General features: G+C 47.4%; 1 protein-coding gene across 1 annotated transcript in view; it reads left to right on the forward strand.

Moving 5' to 3' along the window:
* Positions 1-10,538, forward strand: part of GFPT2 (glutamine-fructose-6-phosphate transaminase 2) — a 49,390-nt gene extending 38,852 nt beyond the window's left edge. The window contains exons 16-20 of the mRNA XM_047867569.1: positions 103-217; positions 4,203-4,330; positions 6,111-6,278; positions 7,372-7,533; positions 9,662-10,538. Coding sequence (XP_047723525.1) covers positions 103-217; positions 4,203-4,330; positions 6,111-6,278; positions 7,372-7,533; positions 9,662-9,706 — 618 coding nt within the window. The 3' untranslated portion in view covers positions 9,707-10,538. The remainder of the gene's footprint in view (positions 1-102; positions 218-4,202; positions 4,331-6,110; positions 6,279-7,371; positions 7,534-9,661) is intronic.
* Positions 10,539-16,505: the final 5,967 nt, after the last annotated feature.

The following is a 16,505-nucleotide window of genomic DNA, read 5'->3' on the forward strand; positions in this document are numbered from 1 at the left end:
TGCGGATTGGGGAGGGGGCGCTCCCAACAATCTGTCTCCTCCTGCGTGGTTCACATGCGCACATTCGCCCCTGCTCTGCCAGAGTCACCGTTTTATCCACAGGCTTATACCAGTCAGTTCATCTCCCTGGTGATGTTTGGTTTGATGATGTCTGAAGACCGCATTTCACTGCAAAACAGAAGGCGAGAGATCATCCATGGTTTACAGTCTTTACCTGGTATGTTTCAGAATGAAACTTTCCTTATTTTGAAATCCAGTAGACTGTCCTTAGTTGCTTTCTCTTTTGACTCTTTCCCATAAACAATGCTGTTAATCACTTCCTCCTCTTCAAAACTTCCTACTCACCACGAAATGCCTCCAGAAGCTCCCACTGGGCCAAGATTAAAGTCCTCACTCCTCACTGGGTCCTTGAACACTGCACACTGGACCCCTGCCACCTCTGACCTCATCCCACTCTCCTTCCCCTCCCTGGGCTCCTTCATTGACCTTCTGATCCTCAGCAATACCAAGCTGTCTACCACAGGACGTTTACACTGACCCTTTCCTTTACAGGAGCCCTCTTCCTCCAGCTCTCCATACAACTGATGGCTTCTCATTATTCAAGTCTCAGTTCAGATGTCACCTCCTGGAACCCTTCCTTGCTATCCTAACTAACCCCCTGCCCCAGCTGTGAAATGTTAGCCCATTTCTTTTCTTTATAGCGTGTGCCATGGTATGAAATTAACTGTCCTCCAGTGTGCTGGCTTGTCTCCCAATGAGTATGTCAGCCCAGTGAGCATATAACCCTAACTGTCAGGGTCACTGCTGATATCCAGCCAGGGCAGGCATGGAGTAGGTGCTCAGGAAATATCTGAGAAGGAGCAGATGGCCCTGAGCCTTTTCCTAAACCGGAGTGCTCCTTCAGTCTCCCCAAACTTCCCTCTTTGGCTGGGTCCCTCCCATCTATTGTAGTCGGTGAGATGCAGTGTTTATCACACTGAATCACAAGCTTTTGCGGGGCGGGGGGGATAATGGTTTCCATCATTCGCCCACTGGTGTGCCCTGTCCCGTTTGCCATCCTGAGGGCCAAGGAGATAACAGCTTCTTTCCTTCAGACACTTGCTCTCCAGGGAAGGAGAGAGACCTATTGGGTTTTCTTTGTGCAGCCCTGAGATTGCAAAATGAAACAGACCTCACCCCTTGGCTGACATGAAATGCCGGGGGCAGGATGGTCACAAGGCTGTGGGACAGCCCCTTCCAGAGATGGGGTAGGCACTGGGTCCAACCTGGGAGCCAGGGGCAAACCCCAGAGAAGGCAGTGAGGGAAAGCCACCATCTAATCATAGAAAGCCTAGAGATCTGAATCTGGCCCACACAACATGCTGAAAATTTACTGACAAAAAACGGGTCTTCACCTTCAGCCAGGTACCAACAGTGCGAAAACAGGACTCTATCCTGATGTCTAAGTCAGCCGTTCTCAAGATGTGGTCTGCAGGTCCTATTACTATTTTCACTGTAAACACGCTATTTATAACAAATAAGATGTGTTTGCCTTTTGCTGTGTGGACATTTGCAAAGGCAGCGGTGGCTACCGCTGGCACCTTAGCACATGCCTCTACACACCCCACTTCACTCAAGGACTTCTTCACGAGGCAGTAAAATGCATTAGTCTTAGAAAATCGCAACACTCTTTAGTATTCTGTTTCCAAGAAAAGCATCCTGGGATTGTTTGAGTAACAAGCTGATTAGAGTACTTGGCAGATGTTTTCTCAAAAATGAACAAAGTTAGCCCGCCACTCTAAAGAAGAAAAACTGACAGTATTTGTTGCCAGTGATAAACTTCAAGCTCTCCAGTGAAATTTAGGATTTGGGAAAACTTGTAGCTGCCAGCATGAGCTCGACCACTTCCCACACTTAAACACAACTCTGATGAAGCCATGGTGACTTTAGCATATGTGATTTCTAAAAAATATTTTATGATGAAGGGTGTCCATTTTTAGAAGATTTGCATAACTCAGTCAACCTATGTTTTCCAGATGGTCAATGCATGATGTGACAAAATTATACACCATGTAAAACATCCATTTAAATAGATGCAAGATTGGGGCACCGGGTGGCTCAGCCAGTTAAGCATCTGACTTCGGCTCAGGTCGTGATCTTGTGGTTTGTGAATTCAAGCCCTATGTTGGGCTCTGTGCTGATGGCTCAGAGCCTGGAGCCTGCTTCCGATTCTGTGTCTCCCTCTCTGCTTGTCCCTCCCCAGTCATGTTCTGTCTCTCTCTCTCTCTCTCAAAAATAAAACATTAAAAAAAATTAAATAGATGCAATAGGGGTGCCTGGGTGGCTCGGTCGGTTAAGTGTCAGACTCTTGATCTTGGCTCAGGTCATGATCTCACAGTTGGTGAGTTCAAGCCCCATTTCAGGCTCTGCCCTGACAGTGTGGAGCCTGCTTGGGATTCTGTCTGTCTGTCTCTCCTCTCTCTCACAGTAAATAAACTTAAAAAAAATAAAAGTTTTAATGTAACAAGGTAGGAAAAGCTTATTGAGATGATTTCAAATTCTACATTTGCAACTACTCTTTTAAGAAATTACTGTTTCTCCAGACTGGCTTATTCAGTCACTAGAGTATGTGACTCTTGATCTTGGGGTCATGTGTTTAAGCCTGCAGAGATTACTTAATTAACTAATTAGAAAAAAAAGAAATGACCATTTCTTGAGTTTCATGTAATATCAGAGAAGAACATTCACAATTTTTTGAAAAAGTTATTTTTTTTATTTATTATTTTTATGTTTATTTATTTTTGAGACAGAGAGAGAGCATGAATGGGGGAGGGTCAGAGAGAGAGGGAGACACAGAATCTGAAACAGGCTCCAGGCTCTGAGCTGTCAGCACAGAGCCCGATGCAGGGCTCGAACTCACGGACCGCGAGATCATGACCTGAGCCGAAGTCGGCCGCTTAACCGACTGAGCCACCCAGGCGCCCCGAAAAAGTTATTTATTTTTTTTTAAAAATTTTTTTTCAACGTTTTTATTTATTTTTGGGACAGAGAGAGACAGAGCATGAACGGGGGAGGGGCAGAGAGAGAGGGAGACACAGAATCGGAAACAGGCTCCAGGCTCTGAGCCATCAGCCCAGAGCCCGACGCGGGGCTTGAACTCACGGACCACAAGATCGTGACCTGGCTGAAGTTGGACGCTTAACCGACTGCGCCACCCAGGCGCCCCAGTGAAAAAGTTATTTAAATACTCCTCCTTTCTCCAACTACAAATCTCTGTGAGGCTGGATTTTCTTCCTATACTTCAACCAAAAAAAATGTGTCATGAGAGTTTGAATGAGGAAACAGATATGAGAATCTGTCTTTGTTAAAAAGTCAGACATTTAAAAAATCTCCAAAAATTTAAAACTACTATTCTCACTAATTTTTAAAAATGTGTAATAGGTTTATTGTTACTTTTAAATGAACGAATACAAATATCTTTACTTTTCTCAGTTTCTAATCTGGTAAACATTGAGAGACAGAACCAACAAAAATAATGGCTCTTAGGGATTCACAGTAATTTTTAAGAGTAAAGAAGTCCTGAGAACAAAAAGTTTGGGAAACACTGGTCCATCTTACACTGGGCATTGTCTCTAGATTTAGCATGTGGCCTGGATTGGGGGGGAGGCATTAATTTGGAGTGTCAGCTCTGTGTCTTTCCACCTGGTGACTTAGCCTCTCTGAGCCTCAGTTTCCTTACCTGTAAAATGGAGCTAGAAATAACACCTCACTGCTTATCTTACATGCTCAAGAAAGTATAAACATAAATATGAATTGCCACCCAACAAAACCCAGGCAAATCCCGCAAGTTATTGCCCAAAATCTACGTTTAATTTGTTTTAATGTTTATTCTTGAGAGGGGGGGGGACAGAGTGGGGGAGAAGCAGAGAGAGAAAGGGAGACACAGAATCCTAAGCAGGCTCCAGGCTCATCAACACAGAGCCCAACATGGGGCTTGAACCCACTAACTGTGAGATCATGAGCTGAGCTGAAGTCAGATGCTTAACCGACTGAGCCACCCAGGTGCTCTTACATTTAAAATCCTTTTTAAACCGAGGCAAGGAATCCAAGTGTATTAAGTGGTGTGAATTCCAAAACTATGTCTTATACACCATGACTTTTCTTTGTGAATCTTGCTGTAAAATCTGTGTGACTCACAACCCCTCACTGTGTTTGCGGCTTAGGGCTGATTAAGGAAGTGCTGTCGCTGGACGAGAAGATTCATGACCTGGCCCTGGAGCTCTACACCCAGAGGTCACTCCTGGTCATGGGACGGGGCTATAACTATGCCACATGCCTGGAAGGAGCCCTGGTGAGCCTCCTTTGCCCACCCCACCCCCCACCTCCACCAGCCTGGGCATGAGGGCAGACATGGGAGACACCCCGAGACACCAGCGGGAAGGGGGGAAGGGCGCTGGGCTAGGGGAGGGGAGCGCTTGGGGACTTGCTGCCACCTGTGTGAGGCTGCATCAAGCACCAGCTCATGACCTGTTCGGGCCCTGGGGATCCTGAGGTGGACGCTCCCAATCTCCTGAGGAGAAAGGGGCAGGGCACCCTTGGGTGAGCCCCTGAGGTGTCAACCTGCACCAGGCTCCATCTGGGATGGTCCATTCGTTCCTCATGAGCGTCTTCTGAGAGGCTGGCAGTTATTGTCCACATTTCACCTAGGAGGGAACTGGACCCCCAAAGGTTCATCTTGCTCAGGAGGGAGTGATTGGTCTGAGATTCAAACTCAGGTCCATGTGGCCTTGGGTTATTTCCACAACCACAAGCAGACTGTGCGGGAGGATTCAGGCCGATAAGAATTGCGGGGCAGGCTCTCTGTGGAGTTTCCCTGTTACCCCTCAAACTTCCAAGGGGATGCAGAGATCCTGAAGGAATGAGCTCTGAAGGCCCTGCTTTTGTCAAACTTTTAACTGGCTCTTTTGTCCCACTGCGGCAGTAAAGAGCCAAACCTGAGTAAGAGAGCTGGGTAAGGGGCAGGTTCCAGGACCACAGAGCCACAGAGGGGGTGAGACAGTGCTGTCCAGGGGGCTGAGCCTACACTCACTGTCTGCTTGCTGCTTGTGGATGGGACTGCCCAACCAAAGAAAACGGGAGATAGGGTCACAGGTGAGGCAGCCATTGGTACCCGGGCAAGGGCATCCTTCCTGACCCAGCTTGGCTCCCCTCCTCTTAGTAGGGAGCAGGTCGCTGCAGGGGGCTGGGTGGAGTACACTTTCAACTCCCCCCATGCCTCTGCCGCCTGGTGCAGGGGGTCGGGGGGGCTCAGCTGCAATGCCCCCAGCGCGCTGCTGAAAGATGCGTATTCAACTGCAGCTCCCAGTAAGTCTTGGGGGGAAAGAAAGAAGCTTTGACGCTGCTCCTGGCACACATCAATGGTCCCTCTGTGGTCTCCTGGGGGCCAGCACTCCAGCTGTCTGTGGCATTCAGGGCGGAGTCACCCACACTCCTGACAGTGTCCTGCCCCCCCCCCAAATAAATAGTTCTAGGGGAGCTGAGAAATATTTTACTAGACACTCAGCAGTTCAGTGACGTAGGTTTAATGGGAACTGAATAGAAACGGATCTCCTGAACATAGGGGGAAATTCTAGTAACAGCCTGATGTGTGTGATTTTGCCTCATAAGTAAATTGGAGCATCCCCTTGGAAGTTATTAATGGTCTAGATTCGGGGGGATGATCTATCAGATAATTGAAGAAAGGTATTTCTAGATAGAATACAGTGCCATCATTACAATTTATAAATGTGGGGAGGCCACGGGTTAGTCACACAGCAGAAGGGAGAGCCAGATCGACATTGACTTGTCTATCCAAGGGTGGTGGCTGTGCTGGGGGCTGGTCTGAGGGACACAGGCTGCGTGCTGGGCCTTGTGCATGCTCCGGACAGCAGCCAACCCTCTCCCTTGGGCCTGGCATTGCCAGCAGCCCTCAGTGCTGTTGACCACCTAATGCATTCATCCGCCTTGCAGCCCTCAGCTCCCTGCCTTCTGGATTCATCCCTCCCACAGCCCCCCTTCCTCCCCTCTCTGACTGATCTGCTCCAGCCCCCTGTCTGTCCAGTGTTACACTGACCCTGCCTGTGTTTCCCTAGAAAATTAAAGAGATAACCTACATGCACTCAGAAGGCATCCTGGCGGGGGAGCTGAAGCACGGACCCTTGGCACTGATTGACAAGCAGATGCCCGTCATCATGGTCATCATGAAGGACCCTTGCTTTGCCAAATGCCAGAATGCCCTGCAGCAGGTCACAGCCCGCCAGGTGAGAGCTCTCAGCTGGGCCAGGGTCCCCTTCTCTCCTGTCCTCTCCCACACAAGCCCACCTCACCCACTGTCGGCCAGCACTGGTTATGAGCAGCCCTACCACGGAGCAGGTGTGATCACGTGCTCTCTCCTAGGCCCCCTCCTGAGGGGCACACACATTCAGAAATGACTGGCCAGCCTGTGGCCACGTGCACAATGGCTCTTCAGTGAGACCTTGTGACCCAGACTGCCCCGAGCTGCCCCAGATTCCAGGCGTGGAGCTGCCCTGCGATGGGAGTGCAAAGCCCCCACAGATCCATCCTGGGAGGGCTCATGAAGTTATAGGGAGGTGAAGTCCAACAATGCCCTTGAGCCAGTGGCCGCCATGCCTGGCTCGGCACAGTGGCCAGAGAGAAGGTATAAAACACAAATCACTTCACTGCCTTGCTTGAAACCTCCCGGTGGCTTCCCATAAAACAAGAGTGACCACAAGCCGGCATTATGTGGCCCCTTCCTTCTGTGTCCCAAGCTGAAGGAGCCCAGCTGATTTCTGCCTCTGAACCTCTGCTCTGGCTATTCCCTCTGACCTGAATGTGCTTCCCACCTCTTTCAGAGAATTGGCCTATGGTTATTCACGTCTTAGTCCAAATATCCCCTTTTAAGAGAGGGCTTCCCAGACCTCACCAGTGTCTCCCAATCACATTACCATGTTTTATTGCCTTTCTGGCATTCATCTGGAATTCATCGTTACTCATTGGTTGGCTTGTTTACATTTTTATTTTCTACCACTCAGCTATGAGTCCCCTCAGAGTGAGGAGTGGGCATGCCCTGCCCTTGGCAAGGCACATTGAAGCCACTCAACAAATGGGTGCTGGATGAATGGCTCAGAATGGCCATTCTCATCCTACCACAGAAGGGAGAGGAACTCACCAAACAGCATCAAACACCTTGCCCCTCACACTGGTCGTGCACATCACCTCACACATAATTCCACAAAAGCAAAAGAGGACTGTTATCCCCTCAATAAGATTGACCTCAGAAACTGCTGGTATGTGAGGGGTTGCTGCTTTCAGAGACCACCTGCCCATTGTGATCCTATTTTCCCGCTCTAGGGTCGGCCGATCATACTGTGCTCCAGGGACGACACTGAGAGTTCCAAGTTTGCATATAAAACGATCGAGCTGCCCCACACAGTGGACTGCCTCCAGGGTATCCTGAGTGTGATTCCGCTGCAGCTCCTGTCCTTCCACCTGGCTGTTCTCCGAGGATATGACGTATGTCTAAAATCGCACCGAATCCCCCAGAGGGGAAAAGCATAACCCCAGAGTCTGACTCTGTTCTTTTTTTTTTTTTTTAAGTTTATTTACTTATTTTGAGAGAGGGACAGGGGATCCCAAGCCGGCTCCGCAAAGCCCGACATGGGGCTGTGAGATCCTGACCTGAGCCAAAATCAACAGTCAGACCCTTAACCACCTGAGCCACCCAAGCGCTCCTGATTTTGTTCTTAAATGCTTATTTGGTGTAAATATTCATAGGAAAGGTAATTTCATTTAAAACAACTCTGTTTTTAAAGTAACTTCTATCCCTTGAAAACAATTTGGGACTGCAAGATTACGAAGACCATATCATTAAACTCATCACTCAGAGAGGCAATGTTAATTAGCAAATTTAATCATTTATTCCAGTCTTTTCCTTGTGCATGTGGATTTTTTAACATTTTTGACAGTATATCAAGGATGACATTTTACACTTTCCTTTTGAGTGTATTTACAAGTATTTTCTTACATCTTGAGTTTCATGTAAGCAACATTTAATCATTGCACAATATCCCAACATAGTCTTATAACATGGATTATAACAATGACTTAGCCGGTCGTCTATTATTTAAACTGTTGCTGATTTGGGAGAATATCTGCATAAATCACAATTGCAGTGAACATCTTTGCATGTACATCTTCCTCCCACATTTAAGATATCTCCTCAGTCTAGCAAATGATTCAACATTTTGAGACTCCTTTTTTAAATTTTTTTTTAATGTTTCTTTTTGAAAGAGAGAAAGAGAGAGTGCAATCCAGGGAGGGGCAGGGAGAGAGAGGGAGACATAGAATCTGAAGCAGGCTCCAGGCTCTGAGCTGTCAGCACAGAGCCCAACGCAGGGCTCGAACTCACAGACCATGAGATCATGACCTGAGCCGAAGTCAGACACTTAACTGACTGAGCCACCCAGGTGCCCCTTGAGACTCCAAACATATATCATCAATTTATGTTCCAGAAAAGAACCACCAACAAGTATGGAAGAACCTACAATTCACTGCATATAGAAATAGTTTTATTACAATTGTATTTTGAAAAGCTTTTGAAGATACATAACCTTACAGAAAACAATGTAACAAGTACCTGGTGGTATACAAATCCAGAACTGCCACGGCTAACATTTTGTCCTATTTGTTTCTCTCTTTTTTTTTTTTTTTAAGTTTATTTTTTTTTAACGTTTATTTATTTTTGAGACAGAGAGAGGCAGAACATGAACGGGGGAGGGTCAGAGAGAGAGGGAGACACAGAATTGGAAGCAGGCTCCAGGCTCTGAGCCATCAGCCCAGAGCCCGACTCGGGGCTCGAACTCACGGACTGCGAGATCGTGACCTGAGCTGAAGTCGGACGCTTAACCGACTGCGCCACCCAGGCGCCCCTGTTTCTCTTTTAAAAACAAGAGCCAAATAAGGGTGCCTGGGTGGCTCAGTTGGTTAAGCATCCCACTTCGGCTCAGGTCATGATCTCACGGTTCATGGGTTTGAGCCCCGCGTCAGGCTCTGTGCTGACAGCTCAGAGCCTGGAGCCTGCTTCGGATTCTGTGTCTTCCTTTCTTTCTGCCCCTCCCTCACTTGTGTTCTTTCTCTCTCTCTGTCTCTCTGTCTCTCTCTGTCTCTCAAAATGAAATAAACATTAAAAAAATTAAAATTAAAATAACTAAGCAATATAAGACACTGCAGATAAAGTTGAAGCCTACCATATCAACCATCTCCCATCACATTTTCCTCTCAGCCCCCACCCTGAACTAATGAGCCTCATGGATTTAGTGTCTCCTTCCAAGAAACATGAACAGGACAAGCTGAGTTAGCATTTTAATAGCATGCATCATATCCTTTTAATAGGGTTAACACAGCATGACACATGTCAGGTGCACAATAAATGTATATTGAATGAACTAAACCTTCCATAGTTGAATGAAGTTCCTGGAGTAAGGAATGCTTCCAAGATGCAGGTCTCCAAGGGCTCATGGTCAAAGGTGACCGGGAACACCCATCACCTCGTCTTCAAGTACCCTGATAATAGGCTTTATAATACAGCAGGTTGCTGGGATCTGTGGGCTCCTGAGCAGCTCCTTTCTATGTATCGTTGCAGGTCGACTTCCCCAGAAATCTGGCCAAGTCTGTAACAGTGGAATAGAGAACAAGAGCCCGAGAAGGCCATCACCACCTGCAGTGTGGTTCAAGGCCTGTCCCGGTGACATCAAGTGAGAAGAACAGCAGGTGTTCTGTGTGTTCCAAGTAGATCCCAGTAGAACTTGACAAGCTTTCACGTGCCTTGTACCCAAGTGCTTTGCTCACAGCAGATACTGTTTCTCTGTGTCCTGAAGTCGCCAGAGGAGAAGGGAATCATTGTTTACACATGGGGATCAGAGCGGACTTTTCCACTACTGTGCAATAGAGACACAGCTCTCTTCAGAGTAACTGTGAACCTTTTTGTAACCAACGCTAGTTAGTTTTGAAAGACAAAATATTTATAATGATGATTGTATAGCTTTTAAGTTATTTTTCTAGTATGTGGCTTTCTGTAGCCAACGTAATGCCCAGACCATGCACCCCAGCCTCCTGGAAGAGGGCATTCATCTCAGATTTGAGCACAAGGCATTGCCTCCCTGCACTCCTCTCTCCTCTCCTGCCCTCTCTTGGCTGCCCCTGAATCCCAGTCCCCTGACGTCAGGGAAGCCCTTCCACCATTTCCCTGTGCCTCCTGTAAATCCTTTCAAAATCTCAATGTCCTTTGACAGATTCTTCTCCTATAAATCCCTCTGACTCTCCAACTTCTGTTAAATTTGATCATGGTTCTTTTTAAGCCCAGGCAGCATTTTTGGTCCCTGCTTCTACCTATAGTAAAACAGCTTGAAATATCCCATGCAAGAAAGTAGTTTTCAAGTGGGCTATCTTGCCCTCTGTTTAAAAGCGTGCACAATCAAGATACTATGCAATTTTAAGACAATAAAGACAGTACAATTCTTTTTTGGCTTGTGCATTTGGATTTTTGTTATTCTCATTCTTTTTGTGTACTTGGATTGTGAGGGCTTCTCAAAACAGGAACTCAGCAGTGTCTGGTGGGAGTGAGCCCCGTTTCTTTCTTTCTTTCTTTCTTTCTTTCTTTCTTTCTTTTGAAGTTTATTTATTTTGAGAAAAAGAGAAAGCATGAGTAGGGGAGGGGCAGAGAGAGAGGAGAGAGAGAGAATCTCAAGCAGGCTCTGCACTGTCAGTGCAGAGCCCGATTTAGGGCTCGAACCCACGAACCATGAGACCACAACCTGGGCCAAAGTCAGACACTTAAACCACTCAGCCACCCAGGCGCCCCAAGCCCTGTTTCTTGGTAGCCCATGGTGCTGTGCCCACACTTGTGACCTGTGTCCTTCTTGTATGAAAATGAAGACTGTTTATTTTACACGATGAAACAAAATGCAGGATGTTTGAGACTCTTCATTGAGTCCACTGAAGAGCTGTTGGAGGGGGCTGGACCACGTGATGCTCTTTCAGATGGCTGCCCAGAACCTGAAAGCATCATGCAGGCATGTGAAACTCTCTAATGTATACTTTTTTATTTCCATGAGTCTATCTTGGTCACCGATTTTATTGATATAATCAGGCAGGAAGATCAGAAGCTAGAGATAGGGTTCTGAAGGCTTGTGGGGTCTGACTTTAGGCTCCCAATGAAAGTGGCTCTCCCAGAGGCTTGTCCTCATGACCACTATGTCCTCATGACCACTGGTCGGTTTGAGTAGCTCTAGTATAGCATCAGACCTTCGTTCAGAATTATCTGTGGGCTACTCATTAACTTTTCCATCCTCTTCTATGCTGTCCCCTGTATCACAAGACTTGGAAACCTGGGAATTACATTTCCAGGTTAAATTCCATCAGTGAGAAGCATCATGGAAGATTTGGAAGATACTTTAGAAGTCATATTTTTTTTGAGAAATCATGTTGTTTATTTCTCCCCTGGCAGAAGCAGACAGAAGTGTGGCTTCAGCAGATAGGAGGTCCTGCCATGGCCCTTAGCCCCAAAGCACTCGCCATGGCAATATTGCCTAAAATTCACCTACCCCACAGTGGGGGCCACCAGCAGAGGCTTCCTGCAACTACAGCAGCATCCTGCTTTTTAAAAAAATTTTTTTTCAATGTTTATTTATTCTTGAGAGACAGAGACAGAGCAGAGCAGGGGAGGGGCAGAGAGAGAAGGAGAATCTGTAGAACAGAATCTGAAGAACAGAATCTGAAGCAGGCTCCAGGCTCTGAGCTGTCAGTACAGAGCCTGACGTGGGGCTCGAACCCATGAATCATGAGATCATGACCTCAGGGGAAGTTGAATGCTTAACCGACTAAGCCACCCAGGCGCCCCCAGAATCCCGCTTCTGAAGAGCTGGCAGGAGCCCAGGAGCCACAGCGGCATTCTCCAACCCACATCCACCAGCCCTTCCCACAGATTAACCAGGGCATAAGTCCTGCTGGAAATACTACTGGTGCTGGTTTCTGCCTTTTTAACCAGACCGTGGTCATTACAATTTCAGAGGTTAGGAGACTTTACGAACTAGCCAGAACATTTTTATCTGGACAAGACCTAGAGAGACGCATTTCATTTTTACACCCAAGAGGCAATGACCATTCTGACTTTTGTACAAATCAGTCTCTTGCTTTTCATTATAGTTCTACCTGTGTATCTCTCCCCAAGTCATATACCACCTAGTCTCAAAAACAGAAGGCAAGCACACATGAGCTGTGCAAGGAGAGGGCAGCACTGCCCCTGCTGGACAGAAGCTCCAGGAGTGGGGTGAGGAGAGCACTCTCCCGGGTCCGGGGGCTGACTTCCCCTTCGCTGGGAGCTAACAAGGCCCCTTCTGGGGAAGTGGCAAGCAAGCTCACAAGTGATTCTGGGGAAACACAGGGCTCTCCACAGCTGGGCGCCTGGCAAGGCTGAGGTGTGCACCGGGTACCCAACAGAAGTACGGTCAGAAGGAATGGGCTGCCCTGTACTTTCCACTTCCGAGCCCGCCATGGCCCTCTGGCTCTCAGGGAAAAGCTGAGAATTTCTGGGAGTGATATGTGTGTCTTAAGCAGAGCATGAGGGGAGATACCCTCAGCAGCACACGGTCACAACAAGCCAAGTCCTGGTGAGAATCTGGGCCAAGCTCTCCTGGGTGATCTGTCCTTGGGTTAGGAGAATGGTCCAATGGAAGTGGTGGGGGGAGTCTTGGTGATGACCAGCTGTCTGCCTCTCAGGTCACACTGAGGCAGGACAGCTCAGCTGCCCTCCACATCTGGAGCAGAGCTGCTGTCCCGGGATCATTCCATCATTCTCCGAGGGATTCCCTTGTCCTCTTCCCATATCTCATGTCTTCCTTCTTAGTTTCCTTTTTTCATTTTGGTGGAATACATCCTTCTTGAGTAAAGGAGCTGGGAGGTAAACTTTTGAGACCTTGAGAAATAAATGACATTATTCATCACATGTGACTGGGGGTTTAGTTACACATAGAATTCTAGGTCACCAAAAAAATGTTTTCTTCAGAATTGTAAACGTGATGCTCTGTTATCTTGTTCACAGTTTAAGAACTTCAAAGTCACTCTGATACAGGGGACCTTTTTATTTCCTTCTTTGTCTCCCCCTGTGTTCTGGAATATCACAGCAAGGGGTCTTGGGTATCTTCTTACTTAGTGTTGACTTCAGGCTTGTACCTCCTGCCCCTCCATTCTGGGAACTTTCCTTGAATTACTTTTTGGTGGATTTCTTTCTGTGTGTCTGGCCTCTCTTATTTCAGAGGTTGGAGCTACTAGACTAGCCTCTCCTTTCTTATGTTTTTTATTGGGCATCTTATCTTTTTTGCTCTTACTAAATAGGAGATTTAATTTATTCTCCCAACCTGTTTACTACTAAGAGTTTTCATTTCTGCTAATACAATTTAATTTCAAAAAGTTCTTTTATTTATTTTTTGCTTTGGACATATATGCTTTTAATACATATTTTTAAAATTAACTACAGCCCATACTTTATTCATATTTCTTAGTTTTTATCTAATGTTCTTTTTCTGCTGCCCTTTTCCTGACATCACATGACACGTCTCCTTAGGCTTCTCTTGGCTGTGACTGTTTCTCAGATTTTCCTTTTTTTGTATGATCTTGACATTTTTGTCAAATACCAGTCATTGGGTATTTTCGAGAATATTCCTCAATTGGGCTTGTCTGATGCTTTTTGCATGGTTAGACTGGGGTAATGTGTTTCAGGAAGGAAGCCCCAGGAGTAAAGTGCCATTCTCATTACTTCATAATGCAGAGGGGGCACGTGCTATCAACAGGTCTTGTCACTGTTATGTCAGTTTGGTCACCTACCTCAGGTAGTGCTTGTCACGTACTCTAATTTTTCTCTCTTTCCATACTGAACTCTTTGGAAGGAAGTCATTATACCCGCCCCACACTTAAAACAGTGGGGCGATGTGGCGCCCGGGTGGCTCAGTCAGTTAACCATCTGACACTTGATTTCAGCTGGGGTCACGATCTCACGGTCCATAAGTTCAAGCCCTGCGTCAGGCTCTGCACTGACAGTGTGGAGCTTGCTTGGGATTCTCTCTCTCCCTCTGCCCCTTCCTCACTTGTGCTGTCTTGATAAAGATAGATAGATGATAGATAGATAGATGATAGATAGAAGTTATGCATCACTTCCTTGAGAGGGGATTATTTACATAAATTATTTGGGGTTCAGTATAGGTTTGTTCTCCCCCATTTATTTTTTCATTTATTAAATCATTTATATCCATTAGTATAGACTCATGGGTATGTATTTTATGCTGGGTTATAATACAATACTGTTATTTTGTTTATTGCTCAGATTGTCCCAGCTGTGGCCATTGGGAGCTCTTTCTGTTGGCTCTTGTGTCCCTTCGACATACCCCTCCATGTGTCTGTGTGTGTGTGTGTGTGTGTGTGTGTGTGTGTACTTCGTAAGCACTTCCTTACTTTCTTTTTTTTTTTAATTTTTAACATTTACTTATTTTTGAGAGACAGAAGGAGACAGAGCATGAGCGGGGAGGGGCAGAGAGAGAGAAGGAGACACAGAATCTGAAGCCAGCTGCAGGCTCTGAGCAAGCTGTCAGCACAGAGCCTGATGCGGGGCTCGAACCCACAAACTGTGAGATCATGACCTGAGCCGATGTCGGATGCTCAACCGACTGAGCCACCCAGGTGCCCCTTCCTTACTTTCTTGTACCACAAGATGCTCCAGACTCATCTTGTACATCTCCCGCCCCAGCCTGAAAATCAGCTACTGTTGATTTAGGACCCCTGGTTTCTTCTGTTGGAGAATGGCATTAGAAAACAGTTCCTGGGTTCTGGGTGTGCTTTGGCTGCTGCGGTGTCATTGCTTCTAGGCCATCTCAGCTGAGAGAGTAAGGACATATAGGCGTGCTAAATATGTTTTTGATGACTTCAAGGATGTGATACTTTTTCATTCTGTCTGAAGCCGGCAATATATTATTCCTTTCAGAATTTCCTTTTTCACATAGTCTCTGTTTCTTTCAAGATAGTTTTGTTTGGTTATCTTCATTGGTTTCTATTTTGACTTTGCCACATGACCTTGGGCTGTCCAGGCAGATTCAAGGTGGTGGGAAATTTCTTGAGTACATGGTGGGGCTTGTTGATGCCGAGATCGACTGCTGGGCAATCTGGAGGGTTTGTTTTATGTTTTAGGGCTGGTCAGACTTCTGAGAAGAGTTTTCCAGTCCCTTGCTGTCAAGGGACTGCTGGTGCTCTGGGAGATGCCTGGAAAAAGGGGACGAGATCTAGTCTATTCAGCATTCAGTTATATGGCACCCACGCCCCCTTTCTTATCCCCTGGCTTCTGCCTTTCCCAGATGTTTCTGCCCTTTCTCCTGCCATGTCTTCACATGAGTCTGACCGCCCAGCCCATAGATGCAAGCCCTGCTCCAGGAGCCCATCAGACTCCTCTTCTGGGGATTTTCAAACTTAATGTGGCACAGAGGGCCTGCCCCTCCTTGGGTGGTGGAAGAGTAGCAGCTGACATGGGGAGGAGGAAGCTGACCCAGAGGAGAAAGGAATGTGATGAAGCGTTTGCCCATAGCTCCCAAGGCTCTGGCCAGGTTCCTAGGCTGTGGTCCCAGGGCCGGCTCCACCCATTGATCTCCCAGGTGCAACAATGCAGGAACCCCCCAATAGTTGTCTCCTTTGGGTTCAGTGCGGCTTGGCTTTCTCGAACACACAACCTGAACAGTCTTGGCTTGCGTCCCCTGGCACATCGGGTCCTGGTCAGGGGTGGGGAGGAGGTGGGGAGGGAATGGGGAAGTGGGAGGAGAGCAGTCAAGGTCGGGGGAGGGGGGAGCAGAGGAGGCCAGCATGAAGACACTCATTGTCCCTGTGTGCAGTCTATTCCCCGAGCTTGGTACTTCTCTCCCTGAGACCTCACAGCAGCCCCATCAGGTGGGGGTCACCACCCATGCCTACTCCCCATGGAACTGAGCCTCAGAGAAGCAACCTCCTGCCCACAAGAGCACAACAAAGTGGAAAGCCCAGTCGGAACCCAGTCAAGGCAAGTCAAGAGTGGATGATGAGATTGGAGCCAAGGAAACCTGTCAGCACTGTGACCCCTGGGCCAGCCTCAGGCCAGGGAGTGGAGCTTGAGCTCTTCTTCCTTCCCTCCTGTGTTCTCTTCTCCCCTGTGGGGCAGGGAAGTGGATAGTGTCTGCCAGATGGGTGGTATCAGCTGTGCCATCAAGGAACCAAGTGCAAAGCAGGGAAGGGAGGAGCAGGGAGCAGTGAGGTCTCAGGAAAAAGGAATGGCCAGTGGCCTTCATCTCAGAGGGCACATAGCCAGAGCTGCAAGGCTAAAGGTGACAGGAAAGGGGGAGGTGATAGAAAGCAGGTGGGCAGCTGGGATGCACATTCAATAAGTCCTTCCTCTCCACAGGTGGGTGAGCAGGCCAAGG

Source organism: Prionailurus viverrinus, chromosome A1 (genome assembly GCF_022837055.1).
Source record: "Prionailurus viverrinus isolate Anna chromosome A1, UM_Priviv_1.0, whole genome shotgun sequence".
Classification (NCBI taxonomy): Eukaryota; Metazoa; Chordata; class Mammalia; order Carnivora; family Felidae; genus Prionailurus; species Prionailurus viverrinus.